The 21750-nt window shown below is 47.9% G+C and overlaps 1 protein-coding gene across 2 annotated transcripts; it reads left to right on the top strand.

Annotated features, from left to right (window-relative positions):
- Positions 1 to 3868: 3868 nt before the first annotated feature.
- Slc46a3 (solute carrier family 46, member 3) lies at positions 3869 to 20244 on the top strand. 2 transcript variants are annotated; one of them, XM_087577861.1, is made up of 6 exons: positions 3869 to 3995; positions 4653 to 4866; positions 11380 to 12250; positions 13965 to 14048; positions 18876 to 19032; positions 19507 to 20244. In XM_087577861.1, exons 2-6 carry the CDS (start codon positions 4678 to 4680, stop codon positions 19589 to 19591), a joined length of 1386 nt encoding a protein of 461 aa, XP_087433987.1. In that variant the 5' UTR covers positions 3869 to 3995; positions 4653 to 4677; the 3' UTR covers positions 19592 to 20244.
- Positions 20245 to 21750: the final 1506 nt, after the last annotated feature.

A 21750-nucleotide genomic window follows, 5' to 3' on the forward strand; every position in this document is an offset into this window, starting at 1 on the left:
GGGAAAGCCATTCATTCTTTCTTGAGGGCTTCCTTCCTGGAGAGGTAACCCCCCATGGGGAGTAGAGGTGCGTGGGGGAGGGGCTTACTAGGTCCAAAAACTCAGTCCTGCTTCCTGAGGAGTCAGGCTGCTGGTCTCAGCTTCCAGCTTCCCTCTGCTCCCTCTGCTCCGGGGAGAAAAGGGAACAGAGAACAGGAAGTGCACTTCTCAGGTATTGTGTTGTCAAGAATCCGCAACTTCAAAGTGGGACACTTGTGGTTTCTAGCTAAGAGCCTGGCTTCGCTTTCTGTTGATCCATACTTCTCTGAAGGGTTACAAGGTGCCCCAGTGACATGCGCAGTCTCCTCACTGTGCTCCTCCCGACACGCCCCCTGCAGGCCCCGTCGCTATGCTCGCCCTGACCCAGACACCACCAGCGCCTGCATTTCTGCTTCGAGGTAGTGACTGTGCATTTCTGACAGGAGGAAACTGGAAAGGGCCTCCTAGAGCAACAAGAAGGCCAGGTCTGGTCCTGAAATCTAAATGGAATCTTTTCCATTTAGCAATGGAGGTCAAGGAAGAGAAGTTACAAATTTCTCAACTAAATAAACTGGGTCTCTTTAGGCAAATCATTGACCAAGTCATATGGTCCTATTGCCTTTGCTATCTACGATCTGCGTTCAGGACAGAGCCATAGTACACTCTTATCGGCTCTATGTTGGTCATGTAGGGCTTGGTGTAACTGGTGAGGGGGCGGGGGGGGGGGGCGGAATAGCATTGCATAACACCGGGCCTCCTAGTCTCAGCGTGGACATAGTAGCATTTTGTATAATCAGCCCACCTTTGTCAAATTATTCATTTGCATTTAATTTGTTTCTGTTTGGCGGTTTAGGATGAAGTTCGGGCATGTCACAGCACATGTAGGGAGTTAGAAGACAAGTTATAGGAATTGGTTCTCTTCTTCCACCATTTGGGCTCCAAGGTTTGAACTCAGGTCCTTAGAGTTGGCAGCAAGCACCTTTGGCCGCTGAGCCATCTTGCCAACCATTTAGTCCAAGTCTTCTCTCATAAGTCTGACATATTAAAATAGTCCTGGTAAGTAAGATTTAATATGATGAGAAGGAGAAGTTCAAATATGGGCCAGTGACATTAAATGTCGCTACTTGGTGACGATTAACTGTACACTCACTAGATTTAAAAGTTCCTAGGTCAGGGAACTAAAACTGTAGAGTTTCAAAATTATCCTTAAGGCTCTGCCCTGAACATTATACCTGTGGACCTGTGGATCCACTGTTGCATTTAAGCATTATTTGTTGTCATTGTCCTTGTCCTCGTCCTTGTCATCATTGTTGTTTTGCAGCAATACTGAAGCCCAGGCAAGCCTTGAACCTGTGAGCCTCCTGGCTAACCACAGACACTCTGACTTTCTTCTTCATGCAGAACAGTGGGATAGCAGAACAGCAGCAGAGAGAGGATGTTAATTGGGCCCATAGGTGCATGCCTTTTAGAGACCTTTCCCCGCCTATATGAGAAATATGTCCTGGGACATAGATAACATGTCTTCCCCTCACCCCTCCTCCTCCTCTGGAGCACCCGATAGGCTTTCACCTTGTGGTCCAAGTGGCCTGTTCTAGCCAATGGCATGTGAGAAATGGCTTTTACTCTCTCTGGGGTAAACCTTTTATTTATTTATCTATCTATTTATTTTTAAACATTTACTTATTTATTTTACGTATGAATACACTGTAGCTGCCCTCAGACACACCAGAAGAGGACATCAGACCCCGTTACAGATGGTTGTGAGCCACCATGTGGTTGCTGGGAATTGAACTCGGGACCTCTGGAAGAGCAGTCAGTGCTTTTAACCACTGAGTCATCTCTCCAGCCCTAGGATAAACCTTTTAGTGCTGGTCTCTGCTCCATCAAGTTCCCTCCCCTCTTCCCTTGTGGCACTGATAGTTTTCAGAAGAATGCTCCATCTCTTGTGTCCCTGAGTGAATGGGGTAGGAAGTGAAGTTTTCCTGGACCCAAGGTGGACATGCAGCTCAAGAAAGGGTTACTGTCCATAGTACACTCTTATCAGCTCTATGTTACTGGTAGTGGATCTTGGAGCATGACCTTGATGACCTTGACCTCCTTGATTTTTATTTGACTAGACAAGCCTCTGAACTAAACACGTCACTCCTCGTGGTTAAGATTGCTTACAAGAGCAGCTGGAGAGATGGAGGGATGGCTCAGTGGTTAAGAGCACTGACTGCTCTTCCAGAGGTCCTGAGTTCAAATCCCAGCAACCACATGGTGGCTCACAACCACCTGTAATGAGTTCTGATGCCCTCTTCTGGTGTGTCTGAAGACAGTGACAGTGTACTCAACATACATAAAATAAGAATAAATTAATCTTTTTTAAAAAGAAGAAGATTGTCAACCAGAGGTTAGAAATCAACCAAACTCTGTAGACCAGCTAGCAGGAATGTTAGTTTAAGCATGTGAAGATTGTACAGTGTTGAGAAATTGTCAAGAGGGCGGTGGTGGCATCGAGAGTTACTTCCTCAATGCTCCCTGTGGTTTTCTGGGGTCGTCAGATTGCCATCTCTCCAGTATAGAATATCCTTTACTGGTTAGTCAGCTCCTTTAGCGGACCTTTCCTCTGTGAAGCTGTCCACCACTGTCCAGTGCGCTGCAATCTTAAAATGTGTCTGGGGCTGGAGAGAGGGTGGCTCAGTGGTTTGGGTCATGTTTTGGCATTTCACCAGACAACAAAAACGGCCCATATTCTGGGCTCCTGCTCCTTTATCCGTAGGGCTCTGGCCCACATCTGACCTTGACCTCTAGATAAGAGTAAGAGATGTAATTCAGGCTTGTCCCCACTTCCTGACACAACCACTCCAGCCTAAGGTCTTCCTCTTTTGGACAGGTGCCCAAATCACAGAACTTTTGTTTCTTGTCTGTTTGCTTCTCTTCCTCAGGAAGTAATACCCTATCGGCTGCAGGTTTGTTCCAGCTGTGCGTTTTGGAGGCCATTAGCTGCGTTCCTGCTGTCTAGGGGGTCGCTGTGGCTTTGTGAGACTAACTTATACCTTCTTAACAGAGGAAGAACCGACATTCGACATTCGGAGAGACTTAGCAATCCCCTCCCCTACAGCGGGTCAGGGGTGGCTGAGAGATGGCTCACTGAGGAGGAGCGCATATTGCTCTGGGTTCCGTTTCTGTGCCCTCAGTGCAGCTCACAACTGCTTGTTACATCAATTCCAGGGGACCTAGCACCATTTTCTGACGCGTGCACAGGGTGGACATACACATAAAATAAATGTAATAAATATTTTATGAAAATTTCCCAAGCCAAACACCTTCCCACTCGGAACTCTTTCTTCTCATGAACTTCCTGTACCTTGTCTTCGCTCTTGCATTGCTTTGGCAGACGCTGGCCGGGTCCTCCCGAATGCTATGGTGAGCTGCAACCCTAGCGTGAGGCGCTTCCAACCACTTTTTGTTGTTTTTGTGGTTGGTTGTTTGTTGTTATTGTTGCTATTATTATTATTATTATTATTATTATTATTATTATTATCATCATTATTATCATTATCATTATCGGCTTTGGGCAGGAGCCTTGTCATGCCGTCTGGCTAGTCTCGAACTCTCTATCCAAATACCAGGGCAATCCGCCTAGGGCTCGGCGGCGCTTCAGTGAAATCCTACCCAGATACACTTAGCACAACCTTGGCGGAGCTGCCGGGATCACCCAACTTGCCCAGCAGCTGGGGAGGTTCAGCCGCTGAACCTCCGGGGGCGGGTGCAAGAGAATGACACTGCGTTAGACCAATCGCTGCGGGGGCGCCGGCCGCCAGACCCAATCACAAGCGAGCTAGGGAGGCGGGTGGCAGCTCGGGCCGAAGATTACCACCTCCAAGCCGAGTGATGATGCTCGGCGACCGAGCCACCACTAGGGCCCAAAGAACCAGAGTGCAGCGAAGCGGGGAGCGGAGGAGACTGAGTCCAGGGCCACTAAAGCCCCGGAGGTGTGCTTATCTATCTTTGGCTTCTAACAGACCTCCAGTGTCCCGTTCCAAGGGACGTCCCCCTCTCGCGGTCCAGTCCACCTCTCTGCCCTGTCCTTTGGCTGTCCCCAGCTGGAAAACCGTGCTGAAAAGACGGGGGCCGCTGCGCCCCGCACTGGGTAACCGAGAACACAGTGCTGAGCTCGGTCCAACCTGTGCCGTGCCTAGCAGGAAGACCTTAACCGTGGGGTGAGTTTTAAAAACGAAAACAGAAACTCCCCTTCCGATCGAGAGCTGCTTTTTACGAGGCCTTTAACCTGCAGCCAAAATAATAATAATTGCGTAACCTCCGGGTTCCCGGGCAACTTCATTGTTAACCTTGTGGGAACCAGCCCGTGCTATTCAGCTCGGCACTGTGAATATTAGATAAGCGGACTGGGGGAAAACTTAGTCCTGAGAGGCCCCGTTCCTCCTCGGAGAGAAATGGGGTACCCTCTCCCGGCAAGGACACTCTTAGAAATCTGGAACTCTTTTTTGCTTGCTCATGTTTATTTGTGACAGACACATTGTTCCAACTTCCCCACTTTTGAAAATTCAGCCTCTGGGATAAGAACTCAACGGATGATGATTTCTCTCCCCTGTTTCTCTCTCCCGCTCCCCGCCCCCGCCCCCCACTAGACTCCACCAGCCCGCTTGAGCAGATATGAAGATCTCATTCATCGAGCCCGCCATTCTCCTTTACGCTTTTGCTATGACGCTGACCATCCCGCTGACAGCGCAGTATGTGTACCGGAGGATATGGGAAGAAACCGGTAACTACACCTTTACCTCCAGTAGCAATGTCTCTGAATGCGAGCAAAACAAAAGCAGTTCCACCTTTGCATTCCAGGAGGTAAGAGAATGGAAACAGGTTCCAAACCAAAGAGGCTCTCTAGGGTGTGACCAGCGAGCCTCCCCCGCCCCCCCCCCAAAACAATCAAATCAAGCGGCCTTCTCTCCGTTCCCATTTCGGTTAATAGTTTTTTTTTTCTTTTTTCTTTTTTTCAGAGCTGGGGACTGAACCCAGGGCCTTGTGCTTGCTAGGCAAGCGCTCTACCACTGAGCTAAATCCCCAACCCCGGTTCATAGTTCCTCTTAACACATTTAATCGGCTCTTTCTCTCTAATGCACCTCCACCTCGTCCCCACTCCCCTTATGGGACCATCTCTTTTATCCTTAGGCAATCTCTCTGCAGTCTCACCCAGTCTTCCTTGGCCTCTTGAAAACAAAAGTCTGGGAAATTGGACCAGAGTCAGCTCTCTCCCATGGGGGTGGGACAGCATTTGTTGAGGTCAGGAGGCTGTATGAGATAAGATAAGCCATGTGCCCTGGAGTTGAGTCCTGTGTCCACATCTGAACGGGCGAGTGCTTGTTTAAGCTCTAGGTATCCTAAAAAAAGGTTTTAGCCAGATATTGTGGGGCCTCCCTCAGTTGTATGTGTAACTGACAGCAGCTTTGTTGTCATTCTCCTGAGCCCTGAGTCAGGCTTTGTCGAAAGTCTATCAGGGTCCAGGAGATGACATCAGCTGTTTCTTTACTGGGCTGCATTTGCAAGCTCAGAACTGCTCTCGTTAGGGAATTTTGGACAAAAGGTTGGCGCTGCCTTCACTGGCACAGACGAGAGGAGGTAGAGACTGCTCAGCTGCCTTCCCTGATCTGAGGGTCTCTCCGTACTGACAAATGAACCTGGGGTGGGGACATGGCAGAGACCCCCCCCAGGGAAGGCCTGAGGCCTCCACAGCAGCCCTAAGGTAGCAGGTAGAAGCTGGATGGGGCAAAGTCCAGCTGTATGGTCAAGGCCTATCCTCACTCATATCCTCCTGCTGAGGAGAATTTTCTTGGAATAGAGCATTCTGACCAGCCATGGGGACAGCACAGTCATAAAGAGAAGGATAGGGGCCTCACCAGTGAGTGGTTCACTGTCCTCTACAAAGTCTGCTCAGGCCGATAATACAGCAGCACTCAGGAGGCTGGAGAAGGAGGGTTGTGGGTTCAAGGCCAGCCTGGCCTACCCTGTCTCAAGGTAATAATAAAGGGGAAGAAGGCTGGATAGACAGGCAGACAGGCAGACAGATGGATGGATGGACAGAAGAAGTTAAGTACAAGAGCCATGACGATGATGTCCAAGGGCCTAGGCTGGATTCCTCAGATCTTAAAACAGTTTGAAGATCTATCTTTCCCAGGACTGAGAAGGTTCCAGGGGCTCATTATTTCTGAGATTGAGTCGGGGATTGTTTTCAACCTTTCCAAGGTGACAGGGGCAAGCCTGACAGGGGTGGGGGGGAAGCCACCTGCTGCAGTATTGGGGGTAGGGGGTAGGGGTGGGAAGAAAGTACCTGTTCATGTTCTACACTGAAGGAAGACCAATGTTGGTTCCTCCAGCCCCAGTTGTTGACCAACACCACACCACACCACACACACACACACACACACACACACACACACACACACAGAGAGAGAGAGAGAGAGAGAGAGAGAGAGAGAGAGAGAGAGAGAGAGAGAGAGCGCAAGCATAGAGCAGCGTGGTCTCATTTTACTTTTAGCCAAACTTTCAATTTGATGCTTCTTTTCCTGTTTTGTTTTGGTTTTTCAAGACAGGGTTTCTCTGTGTAGCTCTGGCTGTCCTGGAACTTGCTCTGTAGACCAGGCTGGCCTCAAACTCACAGAGATCCATTTGCTTCTGCCTCCCCAGTGCTGGAGTTAAAAGTGTGAGCCACACAGCCCGGCCAAGAGACTACTCATATTCCAGGTCTTGTTCCCCAAAGTTGGTGCCCTCAGATCTCTGGTGCTTTCCCTCAGAGTAGGGAAGTAGAAACCACTGCCCCACCCCACCCCTGCCCACCTCCATTCCCCTGTCCAGCCCTACCCTGCTGCCCATGACTGGGACAGGATCGGACAAGAAGGAGGCTGGCAGCTCCACTTTTGCATGCACCACTGCCTTCTGGGCCCTTTCAAGGCTGCCCTTGTATGGCTTCTCAGAGAACACCCTCAGCCCTCTGAATCTGAAAGGCTGGCCTCCTACTTAAGAGCTTCTATTCTAGCAACCTACTCTGTCGTACGATCTTGCCCCCCCACCCCCAATCCCTAAATATGGGGCTAGGAGTTTGTATACTGGTCACCCTAAAAAATAAGGAGCCAGCCTTGGGAGAGTACTAGAAAGTCAGGATTCCTTTCTTACTACCCCAAGTGCCATTGTGTGTAAAAGGACATTGTGCGTTAGGACAGGGAGCCCTGTCCTGATCGGCCATATTTGTTTTTCTTTCTTGTCTGAATCTGCATCTTGGTTGCTGTGATAAAACACTGACCAAAAACAACTTGGAAAGGGAGAGGGTTTATCTGGCTTACAGGTTAGAGCCCATCATGGAGGAAGGCAAGGCAGGAACCGGAAGCAGAGACCACGGGTGTTGCGGTAAATATTAAAAAATGCCTGTATCTTTCAGTCCGCCCCAGCGCCGGCATCCATAAGGCCCAGTGGCACCGCAGAGTACTTTTATCTCAGCGGCTCCACGCTGCCCCCAAATATTCTCTGGCCCGGGCGGTCCGAGAGCCGTTCCAGCGCGTCACCTTGCCACGCTGGTGTTTAGAGTTAGTTCCGGTACCCGTGAGGCCAAATAGAACGAACCATAATTTATCTCAGATTAGTGTCTCTCCCGGCGGCTCTCTGCTAGCCTCGAACTCTCTGGTTCCAGCTACCCGGTAAAATCAGGGCTCTGGGGGTTGGGGATTTAGCTCAGTGGTAGAGCGCTTGCCTAGGAAGCGCAAGGCCCTGGGTTCGGTCCCCAGCTCCGGAAAAAAAAGAACCAAAAAAAAAAAAAAAAAAAATCAGGGCTCTGGAAGTCCAGCATGACAATCGAAGCTGACTATGACACATCCCAATAGCAAAGACACTAACATATGCCTGTGTGCTAGCATGTCCATTTCAGGGTGTGGAAAGAAGAATAAGCTTAACTAAACTTGGAGTGGTGGTGCAGGAGACAGAGGCCGGAAGATCCTGAGATCAAAACCAACCTGGGAAACTTTGTAAGACACCCTGTCTCAAAAGTCCAAGGGCCGAGGATATAGCTTAACACTAGAGGGCTACTTGGCATGCACAAAGCCTTGGGGTCAATCTTTGTCACTACCAAATAAGTCCTAAGAAACCTTACTGTACAACATCTGTAATCCCAGCACTAGGGAGAGAGAAGCAGGGAGTTAGAAGTTCAGGACCAACCCAGACTATATGGGGAGATTTTGTCTCAAAAACTAAAAGTAATTAAAGAATAAACTGAGCTCTCGCACCTATATTTGATAATTGAGAGTCTTTATGTTAAGGGAAAGTCTTATTTTCCAACCCTTTATATTAGCACAGACATATATGCATGTGTGTGTGCGTGTGTGTTTGTGTGTGTGTGTGTGTGTGTGTCTTAGTGTTCTATTGCTCTTATAAAGGAAAACATTTAACTGGGGCTGGCTTACAGTTCAGAGATTTAGTTTATTATCATGGAGGGAAGCACCATGGCACGCAGGCAGACGTGGTGCATGAGAGGAACTGACGGTTCTATATCTGGATCCACAGGCAGCAGCAGGAGGCAGCCACTAGGCCAGTCCTGAGCTTCTGAAACCTAGAAGCCCACCTCCATTGACACACATCCTCCAACAAGGTCACTCGTATTAGCAAGTGTCTATGGGGGCCATTTTTACTCAAATCACCACAACACACACACACACACACACACACACACACACACACACACACACACACACACACACTTGTAATATTGCGGAGACTGGAGGATTACAAACTAGTGGACAGCCTGGTAAGAACTTGTCTCAAAAAACAAAAACAAAAACAAAAACCCTTTATTTTTGCCCTAATCTATTTTTTTCAATGTTCCAAGTTCTCGGAGCCTTGTGATCAGAAGTCTCGCCTCCATGTTTGTCCCCAGGCTTAATCTCCCTGGGGTCCTTACACCATAGTTACTGCTTTTGTCTAAGAAGTAAGAGACACGGGTTCCAGCCATGCTTGTTGACTTTTGTAGAGGGGAGGAATTTTCTAACCACTTGACATGCCCTTTCCTCGTTAAATAATTACTTCTCAAGCAGTAAATTAATGACAGGAGCCTGATAACAGAGACCTTTTCTGGGGCAATTTTTTTAAAAGATGTTTTTATTTTAAGTGTACGGATGTTTTGCCTGTGTCTGTGTGTCTGATGTACGTATAGTGCACTCAGAGGGCAGAAGAAGGCATCAGATCCCCTGAGACTGGTGTTACAGGTCGTTGCGAGCCACCAGGTAGGTGCTGGGAACTGAACTCAGGACCTCGGTGAGAGCAGCCGGCGCTCCTAACCACTGAGCCATCTCTCCAGATGTCCCAATTATAACTCCAGATGGAGCTGTCAACTTTGCGTTCATCTTGTTAAAGATCTTGTCCCTTTTTTTAAACAAACAAACAAACAAACAAACAAACAAACAAAAAACAACATTTTTCCCCAGACTACAGAGGAGGGCCTGGCTGTTCACGACTGGGTGAGGACTAACAGGAGAAGGACAGACAGACTTGGGTACACCAGTATAAGTGAGAACAGGAACCCCAAGGGGAAAGCCTGCTTGAGACATTGGTTAAAAGATGGCCTTGTATCCATTTATTCAGTAAACCCAATGGCTACTGTAACTATGTAAGGCAGGCTCATTGAACAGGCGAGACTGAGGACTGAACCTGCCCAGGCCTTGGGCAACTCAGATGTCTTCAATGTTAACCCTCCCAAAGAAAGTAAGTTTTTATTCCCTCTTATCAGAAGAAGTAGTGACAGACACAATCATTTGGTAGTGTCCTCTACTGCTTTGCAAGTGGCAGAGGCCTTATCTCCCTCAGCCATGAGTTCATTCAGTGCCCAGGACCCATGACACCGAGGGTAAGCAGACAAAAGTCTGGCCTCCTGTGGGTTAGGTTAGTGTGGGACAGAAAATGTTTTTAATGGCTCATTAATTCTCAGTCTGCTTTCTGACAGCATGGGTCTTTCATTCTTCACACCCAGTATTTCCCGTTGTAAATGTGTCCCATGCCCCCAGGAGTCAGACAAAACAAAGACATGGAAAACACACTATGTCTTTATTTTATTTTATTTGCATTGGTGTTGTGCTCTGCCTCCCTGTGAGGGCGTCAGATCCCCTGGAACTGAAATTGCAGACAGTCGTGAAGTGCCGTGTGAGTGCTGGGATTTGAACCTGGGTCCTTTGAAAGAGCAGCCAGTGCTCTTAACCGCTGAGCCAGCTTTCCAACCTCCACAATATGCCTTTAGAAGACTTTTTAAATGATTGTGTGTGTGTGTGTGTGTGTGTGTGTGTGTGTGGTTTTTTTTTTTTTTTGTTTTGTTTTTGTTTTTTTCGGAGTTGGGGACCGAACCCAGGGCCTTGTGCTTGCTTGGCAAGCGCTCTACCACTGAGCTAAATCCCCAGCCCGTGTGTGTGTGTTTTACCTGCATGCATGTATCCGCACTGTGTACATGCCTGCCGAGGCAAGAAGAAGCTGCTGGATCCCCTAGAAGTGGAGTTAGGTATCCCCATGTGGATGGCGGGAATCAAACCAGGGTCCTCTGCAAGAACAGCAGTGCTTCTAACCACTGCGCCATATCTCCAGCCCCACATAATGCCTTTAAATAGCCCCCAATTCAAGTGACTGCCATCGTGTCACAGCTCCCCAAGTGCGTGCCCTTGTGTACACATGGCCTCTTGTCTATTGTCATTGTATTCTCGGTCCATGGCTACAACTGTCTTAAGCAGTGTGAGACTCTTCTTCTGGATCGATCTCATTGTTTCTATAGTAAGTGAAGGAGTCTATTCTCACTAGTTCTGTCCGTGGACACAAAGATTAAAAGGGGGCAGAGGTCCGCTTAGTTAGAGACTTCCACGCAAATATACGTGAAGTGTGTATGTTCCCTCCGCTCCCGTGGCTCAGGCAAGAAGACCCATCACAGCAAGGGGCAGCATCACTCTGGGCTTAGAATAGGAGTCACAACGATCTCTCAGTGCAAATGGTTCACGGGGGTAGGGTGGGAGTGGGAAAATACGATTCTACCGCCAGCACCAGAGTCTGTGCATGCACCTGTCCCTTGTATGGACAGACATGACAAGGCAGATATTTTTGTTTTTGTGGCATTGAGTCCCTACCATGCTTGATTTGTGGGGCCCATGATGAAGTGTGAGTGTATTACCTTCTAACGTGTGCTTTGAGAACCACATGAAAACTTAATTGGCATTGTCCCCTCACATACCCGAGGCCTCCCTACTGTCCCCTCACATACCCAAGGCCTCCAGCTCATAAGCAGGGGCAACACTGCAGTCTTTTTATGATCATAGTATCGTGAACCCCGTATCTTTGTCCTTGCAGGAAGTTCAGAAAAAGGCATCTCTCTTCAGCCTGCAGGTGGAAATAAGTGGGTTAATTCCTGGTCTGGTGTCTACCTTCATGCTTTTATCGAGTAGCGACAACCACGGACGGAAACTTCCCATGGTCCTGTCATCTCTTGGCTCTCTGGGAACCAACCTTTGGCTGTGTGCGATGTCCTACTTTGACCTTCCCCTCCAGCTTCTGGTAGCATCCACCTTTATTGGCGCCCTCTTTGGGAATTACACCACGTTCTGGGGAGCTTGCTTCGCCTACATTGTGGATCAGGAGAAAGAATACAAGCACAGAATCATCCGCATAGCCGTCCTGGATTTTATGCTGGGAGTCGTTACTGGGCTAACAGGCCTGTCGTCTGGCTATTTCATCCGAGAGCTGGGTTTTGCGTGGTCCTATTTCATTATTGCCGTAGTTGTTCTAGTCAACCTGGCCTACATTCTATTTTTCCTCAGTGATCCCATAAAGGAGTCTTCATCTCAGATAGTCACTATGTCCTGTAGTGAAAGCCTCAAGGACCTATTTTACCGGACTTACATGCTGTTTAAAAATGGTTCCTGTAAGCGGCGTTCTTTGCTCTGTCTGCTGATTTTTACCCTTGTCGTCTATTTTTTTGTGGTCTTCGGCATCACCCCGGTTTTCACACTGTATGAGCTGGGTCCTCCGCTCTGCTGGAATGAGGTCTACATAGGCTATGGCTCAGCTTTGGGCAGCCTCTCCTTCCTGAGTAGTTTCCTGGGCATCTGGCTGTTCTCTTACTGTTTGAAGGATATTCACATCGCCTATGTCGGCATTTTTACCACGATGGTGGGAATGATGCTCACCGCCTTCACCAGGACCACTCTGATGATGTTTTTAGGTAAGTTACAAACGTGTCTGACTTTATGGGAAACGAATCCAGTCCGTTAGGAGGAGGGGGTTTGCACTCAGTACAAAGCCACGAACCCTATTCTATTTCAACATAAACAGTTAGCTTGCCAGAAGCCAAGAATCAGAAAGACAGATTTACCAAGGTATGACAAATACACAGAATCAACGTGATTTTCCAAATTTCATATTTGCCAAAAATATGCTGAGGGACATTTTTGTGTGTGTGTGATTCAGTTCTTGAGTGCAGCCTCCACTGAAATGAGTGTTCCTTAGAATCCTGCGTTGGAAAGGGCCGTGGAATTGGAATATGGAATCTTGGTCCAAGTCAGTCGTTTCTACCACAAAGGTATTAAGTCCTTGCCGCTTGCCAGAGAAACAGTTTGAAGAAGCAGAATTAGATTCGACTTCCTCCCGTATTGCTGGGTGATGTTGGCATGATTGTCCCTCTGGGCCCTTCCTCTGATGGGCACAGGGATGCTTCATTCCGAGGCTTTTATATGAGTCTTGGAGAACTAGAAAGCACTCAGAGCAGTGCCTTTTAGATAGGAGAAGCTACGCCCCCGCTTCCCAAAGAGCGCCAAGATCATATTAAGTCAACGTATGCACGTGAATACTCTGGGAAATGTAAATATGTTATTGCAAAAGCAAATGCCATGATTTAGTGACATGTCTAAAAATGGTTCTATTGAGGGGTTGGGGATTTAGCTCAGCGGTAGAGCGCTTGCCTAGCTAGCGCAAGGCCCTGGGTTCGGTCCCCAGCTCCAAAAAAAGAGAAAAAAAAATGATTCTATTGAGAAGGATCGTTTAAAGCTGCCTGTGACGGAGCACTCCTTTAATCCCAGAATCCGGGAGGCAGAGGTAGGGGTTGGGGATGGTTCCATGTGAGTTTGAGGGCAGCCTGGTCTACATAGTAAGTTCCAGATTTGCCAGGGCTGCACAGTGAGACCTCTGTCAAAACAAACAGACAAAAGCCACACACACACACACACACACACACACACACACACACACACACACACACACAATTTAAGAGCAGAGGCAATTGTGTTCTTAGTTTTCCAGCCACAAGACAATAAGGAACCGGCTTTTCTATAAAGGAATCCTTAGAGTAAGGGGATAAAGGCCCCGGTCCTAAGAATAAAAGCATATAAAAGGAGCTAGAGGGATGGCTCAGCAGTTAAGACAGGTACTGCCCTTACAGAGGACGTGAGTTCAGTTCCCAGGCTCATGACCACTGGTCTTGGGGATATAGCACCCTCTTCTGCCCCCATGGGCATATATACATATACTTGGGACACACACACACACACACACACACACACACACACACACACACACACGAGAGAGACACAGAGTAAGAGAAATGAAAATAATATTTTTAAAATGGGCAAAAGTTAGTTAATAGTCCAAAACTTATTACACCATTAGAAAAGTAGGCAGACGGCTCTCACCTGGATCCAATAGTCTGTGAATACTATTTGTAGGACCACAACCAGAATTCTAGAATAAAACAAGCCTCAGATAACTGGCCAGCAGTCTGTTAATTTATTGGGCACTGCAGTTATCTGGATCTTGAGCGGCAGTGAGGGTGTTCATAGGAGGAAGTGTCTAAGAGGGCGAGCATCCGACTCAGCCTGGTTTGCTCTGTGCGGGCGAGCATCCGACTCAGCCTGGTTTGACTGCATCATTTGTTTCTCTCACAGTCCGAATATCGTTCTTTTTCACCATCATGCCACTTTCCATTCTGAGGTCCATGCTGTCAAAGGTGGTCCACTCAACGGAACAAGGTGAGTCTACTTTAAAGCCTGTAACCAATGTACCAGCGTCAGCCATTACAATCGATGTGCAAGGGCCTTCTTTTTTTTTTTCTTTTTTTTGGTTCTTTTTTTTTTTTTGGTTCTTTTTTTTTTTTTTTTTTTGGTTCTTTTTTTCCGGAGCTGGGGACCGAACCCAGGGCCTTGCGCTTCCTAGGCAAGCGCTCTACCGCTGAGCTAAATCCCCAACCCTCAGACTCTTAACTCTTAGGGGTAGCAGGAATTTTTATTCTTTTTCCTTTATTTATTTATTTATTTATTTATTTATTTATTTATTTTCGGAGGTGAGGCCGAACCCAGGGCCTTGCGCTTGCTAGGCAAGTGCTCTACCACTGAGCTAAATCCCCAGCCCCTGGGCCTTCTTTTGAAGGAAGCACCCGGGCTTTGTTAGAAGCTGGCTTCCACTCAGGCAGAGGGGCCCTGCTTGGGGACCCTGTTTTAGAAGGTCCCTCTGGCCTTGTCTCAGAAGAAGAAAAGAGACCTTGGAGCCAAGAGGTTTTCCTCTACCCTCTCTAGCTGCAATCTGGTTACTGGGGCCAGATCTGGCTCATGTCTACAGAGTGCCTGGATGATCCTCTTCCGTGGACTGTGCCCAGCCCCCATGCCCTCCCTCTCCAACAAAGTGGGGGGAGGGGTGACTCCCGATAGGCAGGTCTGTCCTGACCTTGGAGTTGTACGACACTTGGATGTGAATGTTCCCTTCTGAGGGGAAGTCAGACGGGGTAGGTTGCAGGCTTCGGACAGCTCGCTCATTGCTGTCTGGTTTCCAGATGGAGCTCTTGAAAAGCCTGGTATTGTGTGTCCCCATCCATTGCATGTGGCCTCCCACAGTCTAGAGACACAACATACTTTATCCTTAGTGGGTTTGTTAGCTAAGAAACGTGGCATACGTATGAAGATTTCAGTCAAACATTATTTTGACCAAAAATTCATGAAACTAATTAAACCAATTTTAGGCTGCATATAACTTGCATATAATGGTGAAACCGTAGGCTTTCACCATCTCTAGATGACCCGTAGTACCTAAGACGATATAAATGTTTGAATAGTCGTATTACTGTTTACTGTTGTTTAGGGAATAATGACGAGAAAGAAAGATCTGTGCGTGTTTAGTGCCTAACTGTAGGTTTCATGGGAGGTTGGCAGAACCTTGGGATGTTGAAGCCCATGGACCAGGGCCATCCATGCTTAGAAGGTGACAGTAACTTTCAGTTACATCCTTGCCTTGGGCCCCAGAAATGCTTTGTTCTGGGCTTGAATCTGAGGTCAAGTTGGAAACTTGGTTCAAGCCGAGGGGATTCCATGGAATGTAATACAGAGGGGCGGGCCGTGTGGAGGCAGCCAGAGAGGTGGCCCAGAGAGCGGGGCCCAGACGAGAAGCACCACAGCCTCGTGCTGCTTCTTTCCCTTCACCAAGTGCAAGGTGGCCGATGGGAGCACAGAAGACTAGAGCTTTGGAGGTGCAGGTAAAGAATCACCACACGGCGTAGATGGGAAGAGCCTTACACAGGTGCTGACATGTATGGCGCTGTCCTCCCTCAGTATTCTGTATCATCAGACTTAGTACTTTTCCTGTCTTGTATCTTAGCCTTGAACGAATGTTCTTAGGGTATTCGTGACTCACTCGTAATAGCGCACCCGCATTTGTGTCCGTTTAGTCAATGCTGGGGAAAACTGCATACTTCACTCAGGTATAAAATATGACCATTGGTTCTTGGCCTCTCGTAAACTGAAGCTTTGTCTTCCTCGAAGGCCTTCATGGACTGTGTTGTGATGATTCTTGTCTTAGTTATGGTTTTATTGCTGTGGAGAGACACCGTGACCAAGGCAACTCTCATACATAAAATATTTAATTGGGGCTGGCTTAGAGTTTCAGGGGTTCAGTCCGTTACCATGATGGTGGGAGCATGACAGTGTCCAGGCAAATGTGGTGCTGGAAGAGGAGCTGAGAGTTCTACATCTTTTGGGTTTTTTGTTTTTTTTTTTTTTTTTGTTCTTTTTTTTTGGAGCTGGGGACCAAACCCAGGGCCTTGCGCTTCCTAGGTAAGCGCTCTACCATTGAGCTAAATCCCCAGCCCCTGGGGTTTTTTTTAAAGACTTATTTTATTTATATGAATACACTGTAGCTAGTGTGTCTGATACACCAAAAGGGGGCATTAGATCCCTTTACAGATGGTTGTGAGCCACCATGTGGTTGCTGGGATTTGAACTCAGGACCCCTGGGAGAGCAGTCAGTGCTCTTAGCCGCTGAGCCATCTCTCCAGCGAGAGTTCTACATCTTGATCAGAAGGCAGGCTCTCAGAGATTCTCATTCCACACTAGGCAGAGCCTGAGTCCTAGGAGACCTTAAAGCCTGCCCACACAGTGAAGCACTTCCTCCCGCAAGGCCACACCTATTCCACTGAGGCCACACACTAGTGCCACTTCCCCTGGGCCAAGCATATTCAAACCACCACAGTTACCTAGAGAGCACTTAGGAACAGAAAACTCTATAAAGGTGTCATGGACAAACAGGGCCCTTGACTTCCACAGTGGTTTCTCTGATGGGACACCAAAGGAGTAACAACAGAAGAAAAATAATTCAGTTAAGGGGCTGCGAGATGGCTCAGTGGTTGAGAGCACCGGCTGCTCTTCAGATCTCCCTTCTGTTCTCAGCACCCACATGGTGACTCAGAGCCACCTGTAACTCCAGTTCCAGGGGATCTAATGCCTTCTTCTGGCTTCCACGGGCACCAGGCGTGCATGTGTTACATACACTGCTGCAGGCCAAACATGAATATACATAAAATAATAATCTTACTTGTATCCCTAACCTAAGAAATATTTTAGATAGTGGTCAAATTTCACTTTTAAAAAAATGGCGACTTTGTGAAAATACGATACACTTTAGAGTAATCAAGGGAGAGGGGACAGATCACAGAGGCCAGCAGGTGCCAACCACTCTCTGCTAGCTGAAATCTCAGTGTTTGGAGGCGAGGGCACAGCTCAGTGGGAAAGCACATGTTTCAGAAACCAGGATGGAGAGAAAATAGCATTTTGGTAATGTTTCTGAAAAATCCCTGTCTTTAAAAGTCTTGTGACCTAGACTTGCTGTCTTGCTTTGGGGACATTCACAATCTCAGGGCGAGTATAAAGCAGGACATGATAAGATGGTTCTGACTTCTGAGTTGCTTTTTTTTTAATAATTCTTTTTTTTTTTTTTTTGGTTCTTTTTTTTCCGGAGCTGGGGACCGAACCCAGGGCCTTGCGCTTCCTAGGTAAGCGCTCTACCACTGAGCTAAATCCCCAGCCCCTTAATAATTCTTTTTAAAGATTTATCTGTTTTATGTGCGTGGATGTTTTATCTCCATGCACGTCTATCTGCACAACAAAGGAAGTCATCTGTTGCCACAGGACTATAGCTGATGGTTGTGAGTCACCATGTGGGTGCTGGGAATTGAACTCAGGACCCCTGAAAGAGCAGCTAGTGCCTTTAGTCACTGAGCCATCTCTCTAGCCCACTTGATTTTTTTTTTTAAGTCTAGAAAGTACACTCATCCGAATGTACTTGATCCACCTTATGTCTACAACTATTCAACACGTTGGATTGCCCAGAGGAGTCAAGCAACAAGCTAGTGTCACTCTGTGATAGCATATTGGAGCAGACAGATGGCACCGGGCCTGACCTATTTACGTTAGAGAATGGATGGATTCCCTTATGTATCAGAACCAGCACTGTACAGTCAGATTTCTTACTGTAGCACTATTCCCAGGAATAGCAAGAAACATGAACAAAACATTGCCACTAAGCAGGTAGGAAAGCCAGTTGGACCACCTCTGGGCATCAGGGAAAACCATGAGGGCAGTGCATCTGCATGTACTGGGTGATTGAGGAGCGGAGGCCTGGGTTAAACCTTTATTCATTTATTTAACACATTTTTAAATGGCTACCAAGCATCAGGACAGCAGGGTCCCAAGGCCATCAGAGAAGCAGAACAGACGTGCACGTGGAACTGACAGAGTGGTAGCTCAGACAGGAGATACCTAAAGGCCCACACAGGAGTCTCTGTCTGTGGCTAGATTTCTGTCGACGCTTCAGGCTGTGGGAGGAGACACTGCAGTCTTCAAATGAGTCAGCTGCTGGCATTTTTGTCAACTTTCCCCTGGAGACATCGGAGCTCAGCTAGCTGGGGTTTTCGACATCTCTCCCCACAAGTCTGAGGGGAGCACCTTGGCTCAGATTATTCATTTGCAAAATGCATAGGTGACTTTGGCGGGGTGTGTGTGTGTGTGTGTGTGTGTGTGTGTGTGTGTGTGTGTGTGCGCGCGCGCGCGCATGCGCATGGAGTTGTTGTTTGAGACAGGCTCTCAAGAATGACCTTGGGGCTGGAGAGATGGCTCAGCAGTTAAGAGCACCGACTGCTCTTCCCAAGGTCTTGAGTTCAAATCCCAGCAACCACATGGTGGCTCACAACCATCTGTAATGAGATCTGATGCCCTCTTCTGGTGTGTCTGCAGACAGCTACAGTATACTCATAAAATAAATAAAGCTTTTTAAAAAAAAGACCTTGAATCTCTGCTCCTCCTGGGCACCGGGATTATGAGTGTGCCACCACGCCTGGCTTGGGCTGTGCTGACCTCTTTCATGCACTCTGCCATCTGAGCCACACGCCCAGCGCCTTCTCAAGGGTATTGAGAGGATGGCTTTTGTTCACCAAGTCCCAGCCCATTGCTCTTCTCAGTGAACAAGTTCTCTCGGTTCACTTTTCACTTCTGTAATTTATCTTTTTCTTTCTCCCTCCACTCCTCTGCCCCAAACAGGTGTGCTGTTTGCTTGCATAGCTTTCTTAGAAACGCTTGGCGGCGTCACTTCGACCTCGGCATATAATGGGATTTATTCAGCCACTGTTGCCTGGTACCCTGGGTTCGTCTTCCTGCTGTCCGCTGGCCTCCTGGTCCTCCCAGCCGTCAGTCTCTGGTAGGTGACTCTCTCCTCATTCCATCAATGGGCGATCCCGAATAATGGACTGGCTACCATCTACCAGCAACATGACACATGCTCTTGCATTTTGCTTCAGGGGATGCTTTTCTCAAGAATTATTGGTCAAGAATACACTTGTCGATAACTTGAGAATTTAAAATGAGACAGTGTCATTGGCTGTTGAGAACTAGTGGGGGAAGGTCTTAGGTCACAGACATAGAGGAGTCATTTTATGGGACTCTTAGCGTAACAACTGAACATCTTGGGGATATAGGAGAGAGAAAAACCTCAAGGAGTTTATTTTAGTAATTTTAGGTTCAGGATACATAAGAAATCAGTTCAAGATGCCAGGATATACCTGTTACACAGAACTTTTATAATTTATTAAAAGCCACGTATGGGTGGGAAAGTCAGAATCTTGGTAACTTATGTATCTCTTAACCCACTCCAAATTCTTGTTTATTTTTGTAGCATGGTCAAATGCATTGGCTGGGAAGAGGGAAGCTATACACTGCTCATCCATGACGAGCCCAGTGAGCACACATCAGACTCGTGACAGCAGCAATGCACACGCCCTGTGTGCGACTCCTGAAGAACTGCGACTCCTGAAGAACTGCTCCGCAGTCAGTATTTCACTAGCGATCCACGTGACAAAACCCTGTCTCCAACCAAGTGAGTTGGGAGGACACACCGAGCTCTGCTGCTTCTGGGGCCACCCAGCAGCACACTGGGTTCTTCAAAGAGCAGACCCCAGTACCGTCCTCACTTCTCCATGGACCAGAGAAACACAGTGGAGAGCAGAGGAATGCTTGCGAAACCTTGCTAAAACTTTAAAGCAATAACTTCACTGACATGCTCCAGTCTCCCATGAGGAGACTAAGGAGTTCTGACCTCAGTCTCTCCGTCTGCACAATGGGCTTGCTGGCCTCTCAGGGATTTTTTTGAAGACACAATGAGGAATTTTTATTTGCAATAATCACTGAAATGGAAATGTCTCAGGCATTTCTAGTTCTTCCTGGACTTGACTGACGTTTCAAGAGCCTGTCAAGGCTTTACTAATGGAATGAAAAATGAAGCACCTTTTAAAATGTGTTTTTCATTTTTCCTAGTGTTTTATTCTGTGACAAGCCTGATGATGTTTTTATATGTAATGAAGGGGGTGGGTAGAAAATCAGATTATAAATAAAATCGTCCTAATGTGAAAACTCAGCTGACAGCTCAGTGTGGTATTATCAGTCACTCGGTGGCACAGCAGAAGGCTGTCCCGGCCCCGGTCCCCCCTCCCCCGCTGGTTTTCCACCTCTGCTCCTCCCTTCCTCCCCCTCAGACTCAGACTCCATCCACACTGTGCTGAGGAGGACCTCTCTAAAACATGGATCTTATCTTTCCCAGCTACTGTTGCTCTTAGGGAAATAATCAGGCACGCCTGTGACCTGACCCCACCCACTCCACATCACAACACCCCACACCCATTCTTAGATCCACCCTCGTCCCCCAAACCCACCTCCTTTCCTTTTTACACACTGTTGAGCTCATCCCTTCTCAGCCTTGCTTTCCCTGTGTGCCCAGGGTTCACCACGCCCCAGCCCATCTCTGCAGGGCTTCCACAGCCCTTTGTATGAACAAGAATGCCATTTTCCAATTTCTTTTCTTTTTCTTTTTCTTTTTTTTTTTTTTTTCCGGAGCTGGGGACCGAACCCAGGGCCTTGCGCTTGCTAGGCAAGCACTCTACCACTGAGCCAAATCCCCAACCCCTTTCAATGTATTTTTAAAGAGGTTTTTTTAGTGTGTGACTGCCCTGCCTCCTACCCCAAGTGAACTCTTGAGGTGGCTCCGTTTTGTCTGTGCACCGTATGTATGCCATGCTCAGAGGACATTAGCGGGTCCTGGAACTGGAGTTACAGACGGTTGTGAGCCACCGGGTGGGATGGGAACTAAACCCAGGTCCTCTGCAAGAGCAGCCAGTGCTCTAACCACTGACCTCTCCAGCCCAAGACCGTATTGCATCCCTCCCAGTGGTCTCTTTGAGGACAGGGATGGTCTTTGCTCATTGTGTGCTCAGTAATGTTTGCAGAACTAAACTTGAAGGCTACAATTCCTTTGCATGTATCTGCAAGAGCTGTTTAAATTACAACTCTAATGGTTTGTGAAATAACCACGCCCCACTGGCTCCTAAGCCGAACCTGCAAACAGCAGTGTTACCCTTTCAGGTTGATTTATTTTGTTTCCAGACTTTTCCTGTGCAGGTGTGTGTCTGTGCCTGTGGATCCTCAATCACCACCCAATTTGGTTTTTAAAAAATGGGTCTTTCTCTGGTCTGGGGCTCTCCCAGGACCCGGGCCTGGCTGGCCAGTGAGTCAAGGGATCCTCCTGTTTTCTGCCTCCTCGGAACTGGGATTCCGACTCACCAACACGGCTGGCTTTTTAGATGGTGTCTGAGGGACCGACAGTGTCAGGGCTTCCCGTTGTCAACACAAGCGCTTTACCTAGCTGTACCCCCAGCCCCTTTATCAGATTTCTGTTTTCATATGTGATGATGCAGGCGCCATGACTTTTCTGTAATCTGAGAAAACCCACTTAGGGTTATAAAACACTGCCAGGTGCAAGGCCCTGTATTTGATGCCAACACTGCAAAGCAGATGGGCAAACTCCCATCCACACCAGCGGCCCTCACCTGGACGGCCGCAGTGACTGCCCCTGAGACGTCAGGGTGAT

Source organism: Rattus norvegicus, chromosome 12 (assembly GCF_021556685.1).
Source record: "Rattus norvegicus strain SHRSP/BbbUtx chromosome 12, alternate assembly SHRSP_T2T, whole genome shotgun sequence".
NCBI lineage: Eukaryota > Metazoa > Chordata > Mammalia > Rodentia > Muridae > Rattus > Rattus norvegicus.

Coding starts and splice junctions, on each gene's coding strand:
- Slc46a3 (XM_087577861.1), top strand. CDS start 4,678: ATGAAGATCTCATTCATCGAGCCCGCCATTCTCCTTTACGCTTTTGCT. Junction 12,251..13,964: donor CACTCTGATGATGTTTTTAG/GTAAGTTACAAA, acceptor TTTCTCTCACAG/TCCGAATATCGTTCTTTTTC. Junction 19,033..19,506: donor CTCCCAGCCGTCAGTCTCTG/GTAGGTGACTCT, acceptor TTATTTTTGTAG/CATGGTCAAATGCATTGGCT.